A 6,574-nucleotide genomic window follows, 5' to 3' on the forward strand; every position below is an offset into this window, starting at 1 on the left:
TAATAACAATTTTCCAAGCAAAGTAACTGGTGAAAATAATCCTAACGGATCGAATACTGATGCAATCGATTGCAAAATTTCTCTCTTTGTACATGACGATTCTAAAGTTCCTAATTTCGGTCCAGACATTGATAGTTTATCATCTTTGACAGTCCAAGTAATGCCGAGCACTTTCAATCTCTCTCTGTTTGCTTGATCCTGCTTCGGTATCTCGGACATGAACTGAGTTGAGTTTGAACACAAATCCCTAAGATTCATTGAAGCTTCTTGAAAAAAATTTTTGGATTCATTATACAGTTCTTTCAATTCATCGTAAGTATTGACTCCTGTAAGCAAATTATCTACATAGATATTATCTTGAGTCTTTGTAGCAACTGGTGTATTAAACCTCCGCAGATGCAAGTCAATGGTTACAGCCAAGAGAAAAGGGCTTGAAACGACCCCAAACGGAACACGACAAAATCTATATAATCTGGACGTTATTGATATTGAATAACGGCATTGTTCGGTCTTTTACCCAGAAAAATCAGGTCACATCTCGGTCTGGGTTCTGAAATCCGAGTTGCAAAAAGAAACAGCAACCACGGCATATTTGAAAAAAATCGGAAACGAAGTAATAATCCACAAAGATCTTTCAACATCACGGGTCCTCTGTAGAGACAGTTATACAGACTTTTATTATCATCTCTTGTTTTCGCTGACGCATCGTACACAATGCTAACCTTTGTTGTCGGCTTTGTTGAATCTACAACTGCATGATGTTGTATATAGTGAGTTATATGATCCTCATGTTTCGATAATCCCCTTTTCACATTGCTCATTGATAATTTTATCATAATTTTCAAACAGTTCCGATATGTGTCTCAATCGATGCAACAAGGACCGATATCTTCCAAAAGCCAGTTCTTTGTTGTCATTAGGTGTTTCTTGTTTGGATTTCCACGGCCTGCATACCAAGTAGCGTTCATTCATATACTCAACAGAATTGTTAAATTTTTCTAATGCCTTTGTATCATTAGAATTTTCAGACGGTCCACTGATGCCTATTGTTTCAAGATTCCAAAAATCTTCTAGCGGTGGTTTTACAGGCATCGAATTGTCAATAGCAGTAACGGCACAGGAGTCTAATAATGGGAGAACATTTGTTCCATAGTTTAAAATCAGCATGCTGGGCTCCTCTAAGCCATCTGATTTTTCTGAAGTTCGACCGGTGATGATCCAACCCAATTTAAAACCTAGCAAGTATAATCCTGGTTGAATTTCAAATTTATCTGTGTAAAATTAAGTCTAAGTAATAATCGTTATCAATGAGCAGCTCAATTATTGATTTCTCATTTTCTGTTGGAAGGGTGTCAGCAAGACTAAATATGCTAAAGTAATTCCACAAATATTCATAATTTTGACACTTTTTAATCGAAACGGGTCTCCTAAGTATACTTCCGGTAATTTTGGGCACTACATTTGCACTTATTTCCATTCTAGTCCCATCGGCTAATTTTATCTGAAGTGTGACCTTTTGTGTTTTCACTAATTTCGGCTTATCGGACCCAAAGGTAATAACGGATACTTCTTCGACGGATTCAATTTTCAATTTAAGTTTTCTAGCTAACGTTTCAGAAACATATGTGCGTTGACTTCCGAAGTCCAGCAACAGTCTGATTTCCTCGTTACAAGTGTCTGACGTATTGGTTATAACGGTTTTCGCAGTCTGCATTAACACAATATCGCCAGACGGAAGAAAGGAAGATTCAGTAGTAAGGCTAACGGTTTCTGTTGTTTCGGCAGATTCGTCTGCTAATTCGACATTTCGGTTCTGCTACTGTAAAATGTCTTCAAACACAAACTTCTGTGGTGTTTTTTCGTTTTACTACAATAAACACATTTTTGGTCACTAATACAATCACGTAATCTATTTCCAGATTTCAAACATATATAGCACAATCCATTTAGTTGCGCCTTTCGATCTTCAACGGTTTTGTACATACTGCACCCGTCTGACCAGTGGCTGTTTTTGCAATATATACACAATTTCTTCACTTCAGTTCGGTTCGATGTAAACAGCCTATCGTGTGTTGCGGAAAATAATGCTTCACCCGAGTTTCTTACATTTTGGGGTTTAACATATGACGGTTTATATCTAGATTGGACGTATGCATTTGACGGCTGTTGCGGTTTAACATCGTTTGTTTTTTCCTTCGACTGACTTTCTACGGCTTCACGTGTGGCTATGTAGGATTTAAGTAAATCACGCAGTTTTACGACTGTCCATTTATCAGAACCTTTCTGGATTTTAAGCTGAACTCACAACGGTTCGGGAAGTTTTGTTGTTATCATGAAAATAATAACACCATGATCTATATTCTGATTTAACGCTTCAAGACTTCTCAAGTTACTTTCAATTTTATCGTAAATAGATCTTAGATCTGATGTACGGTTTGACACGCAAGATAAATTAATACGCTCAACGTATTGTGCATTAACTGCGTTCTGTACATCCGGATATTGCACTTTGAGCTGAGCCATGTAGTTTATTTTTCAAGTATTTGAATTTTTCAGCATTTGACAGTTGAGTGTTTTTGTGAACAGTTACTTCAAATTGGTCCCAAAATTCTTTAAACTTCTGTTTATCTCCATTATAACCAATTATTTTTAGTTTTGGTAATTTTACAGCTGCTTGATTTTGTTCATCATGTTGAGGTTTAGTATTTTGAATTTCTATCAATTGTTCAAGTTTAGTATCTGGTTCTGGTTCTGAAAAGTTTTAAAATTTTTCCTGTAGGAAATTATCAATTAATTTGAGTTCTTCCTTGCGGCTTGTTACTTCCGTTGTTATATTGAAGTACACTTCACTTTCCTTTTGAAATGTTTTCAGGTCTTTTTCGGCTTTAGCACTTCCAAGTGCGAGTGATAACCTTTCTATTGTTTCTTCACATTTGGGGCCAAATTCATCGAGTCTGCGATATGATTTGTTTTCCTTTCTGATCTGCGATTCAAGATTAAAATCGGACACTTCCTTTGTCAATAGTTCCTCAGATTTACCTAGTTCAACCTCTAATAAATTTTTATGTCGTGTTTTTAGGCTTTCAGATGTGTAAGAGACATTTGGAATGTTTACGTTTTGTCGTTTGTATGTATCAGAAATTATTGTCAGCTTTCATCACTTACTCCCGGATTCCGGCACCATTCAATGAATCGAAAGAATTAACCATTTGTTTTAAATCTATGTTCTATTAATAACATAAACAACAATACCGTCAGATAACAATACGGTCCAAAGTGATACTGTTGCGGAAAAGATGAACTGATTCGATCCGCTGTTATGAAGACCGACACAAGAATTTCAAAAATTCTTAATAAGAAAATAAGTCCTATTAGTTGTTAATTTGGAAGTATGTCGTTTTCATTTTAGAAAAAAAGAAACTTTATAATTAACACTTTGCATAAACAACAGAATACATTTTCATTATAGGTGTTGGTCTAGTTCACGACAAATATCCTTTAGACAGACTTCCAGGATGGAAATCGGGTTCGATAGGTTTTCATGCTGACGATGGCAGGTATTATTTCATATTTGAACTAAAAATCATTGAAGAAATATAAAAATATATAGTTAATTCCTATAAATCAGGAGATACTTTTCTTATGTATAACTAATCATAATGTCAATTTATAAATTTGTGCAAACAGTGATTCTGAATAATCTTCTGTTTCAAAAATGTGCATTTTGTTATTTCAACAATTATTACTTTGGAGCAAATTGTGTAACGACGATAAATGACAACGCAGTGTTTAACTAAGTGGACTGCTCTCCTCTTCTGCTATAATGTTTTATATATGTTATTTTGGTCATATTTTTGTGTAATTAGCTTGCTGGCCCATTGACTTATCACTTGATGTTTTCTTTCCTTTTTTCTTAAATAATTTTCTTGACCTGAATACACATTGTTTACAATTTAATTGCCATATTTTCTCATTTTATCTTCCAATGATATTGATCAACTATTATTTCATTTAATATATCTTTTATTCAAGCATTTTTATTGAGACCGGTTATGGTGATCCATATGGACCTGTGTGGAATGTTGGGGATATGATTGGATGTGGGATACATTTACCATCAGAAACGAATTCTCCAAAAAAATCTAGTAAAGTGGATTTTTTCTTCACATATAACGGAAAGAAGGTACGAATATATATGTTGATGTTTTAAGAGTTATCGCTGATAAATGTTAGCAATATACTTTTCATTTTCAACTTATTATTTTTTAAATAAAGATTTGATAAGGATAATGTAAATAATGCTCTATGTTGCTCGATAGTGAACTGATAAAATTGAAAAGTTTGATCACATTCAAATTTTAGTTAGTGTCCCAATTATGTTGATAATGCCGTTATAAAATGCACTAAAACATAAAAACGCGGTTAGGCAATTAGACAAGTACCCGTATCTTGTTATAAATATGTATTTATACGATTTTTAAAGTGTTAAACAATCGTGACTTCCATGCACATGCACCATGCATATACAAATTATTAAAAATGGGGATTATAAAAAACTACTATATACAAACATAGGAATACACTTCCAAAAAGAGGTACTGCCGTCATCGCTGGTTACAATTTAAATTCAATAAAATCTGTTGCAATGTAAGAATATATGTATTTGTATATTTTTAATCGTGAAACCTTTGTTTTTTCATAAATTTATTTGCTTTATCAAATCCAAATGTCTTTGAATATGTCGTATAGTTCCGCTTAGAAAGGAGATAGTTTTGGTTTTCCTATTTGAATCGAAATGATTTGTTCATGTGATGCCTTTATATAGAAATAAGAAGACGTGGTATAATTGCCAATAAAACAACTTTCCACCAGAGACAAAATGACATAGAAGTAAAAAAAAACTATAGGCCACCTTACGGCCTTCAACAATGAGCAAAACCTAGTTATGAATTTTAAATGTAATGATAAATGAGATGAGATTTTCGTTGTTTATCATCCTCTACTTTACGATTAAATTCCGTTTGTTCGTTCTTATCATGTATACGAGGTACACGTTTTCTAGCTTGTTTGCTCTAAAGTTTCAGATTTTAATGAATGGGCTGTTTTTAATTACTCAAAAAACTTAAACACCAAGGAGATTGATAACTAAAATTAGTGGAAACTTTTTAACTTTAATGACTCTGTAGTTATATTTGGTCTACACAAATTTACTATGGGCAATATTTGAGTGCAACCTGAGTTTTCTGCACTGTTAATAACGATAATATATGACATCTATTTAGAAGTGGAGTTGGCTATATAAACATTAAAAATGAATGATGCATAGTTCAAGTCATTGATTTTGACGAAGAACAACTGAAGTTTTCTTGTCAATAAGTAGTTCTCATTTACTAGTAGGCCAACCGTCTTGTAACTTTGCCCATGATAAAAAAAAATGAAAATGCATAATTTATTATGTCTATTTGAACTATGTGTTTAAATTTATTTGTAATGACACTGGTCTGAATTTTTTTTCTGTCAAGAATTTAGTTATTGATGTTCTCAATCTCTATTACATCTATTAAAATTCTAGACTTTTGTGATTAAGATTTCGAAATTTATTTTTTTAAGACCGTACTTTATTGATCTCAGGTGTATATTTTGGTATGACGGTATTGTTTGGTGTCAGATTTATGAAATTCCTTTTATCTTTGGCAAGTGTTCTCCTCAGAACTAAGTTTAAGCCATTTTTCGAAAAATTTACACACTGAGATTTAAAAACTTCAAATTACAAATTACACACTGAGATTTCAACAAAAACCCACTGAGATTAAAAAACTTGAAAAGACACACTGATAATTAAAATTACACACTGATATTTCGAAAAGACACACTGAGATTATATTAACCGAAAAACACATACTGAGAATTTAAATTACACACTGGGATATATGCGCACATCTTATACGCATATATCTAATTAGCATTCTAATCTGAATCTAATACAAGCTTGGGGTCTCCCTGATTAGCGACAGGAAGTGTCAAGAAACGAAACGAAGACTGATCTAGCACCAAGTAGCGAGAAGAAAACAAATTTGGCGTCAATATATTTAAATATTTCTGTAGAAAAACCTTTGATTTTGTTCTGATTATTATTTTTGTTTCTTCTCCTGCCACATTTATTTCTTGCGTGTAATTTTTGTTTCGCAAGATGTCGCTTTGATGTTTGGTATATGATATCGAACAGTTTATGCGCCTTTAAAAATGACCCTGCTATACCGAATACTTTTATTTCCCCGAACACCATTTTCCTTGTGAGTGCATCTCCTCCGTTACCGTAAAAGAAATCGACAAAATTTTATTAAATTGCTCGTTATATCCTTAGAATATTTTGACCAATTTTGACTGAAGCGATACGAAGACTCCAAATGAGAGTTATTTCCACGTCTGTATATGACATAACTGATATGTTAACGTATCGCATGCATGGTAAGTGATAGAGAACTAAGGTATTTTCATTTGAGGTCCTTAGTTCACAAAAATGAATTTTTGACAAAGACCAAAGGTCAAGGTCATGTTCTGAATTTGACTTTTC

At 33.2% G+C, this 6,574-nt stretch overlaps 1 protein-coding gene across 1 annotated transcript in view; it reads left to right on the forward strand.

The window, feature by feature from the left end:
* Positions 1 to 4,210, forward strand: part of LOC127714073 (SPRY domain-containing protein 3-like) — a 28,865-nt gene extending 24,655 nt beyond the window's left edge. Inside the window, exons 4-5 of the mRNA XM_052220020.1 lie at positions 3,470 to 3,557; positions 4,033 to 4,210. Of these exons, the coding sequence (XP_052075980.1) occupies positions 3,470 to 3,557; positions 4,033 to 4,210 (266 nt within the window). The remainder of the gene's footprint in view (positions 1 to 3,469; positions 3,558 to 4,032) is intronic.
* The last annotated feature ends 2,364 nt before the right edge of the window (positions 4,211 to 6,574 follow it).

This window comes from Mytilus californianus, unplaced genomic scaffold (genome assembly GCF_021869535.1).
Source record: "Mytilus californianus isolate M0D057914Y unplaced genomic scaffold, xbMytCali1.0.p SCAF_9, whole genome shotgun sequence".
Lineage (NCBI taxonomy): Eukaryota > Metazoa > Mollusca > Bivalvia > Mytilida > Mytilidae > Mytilus > Mytilus californianus.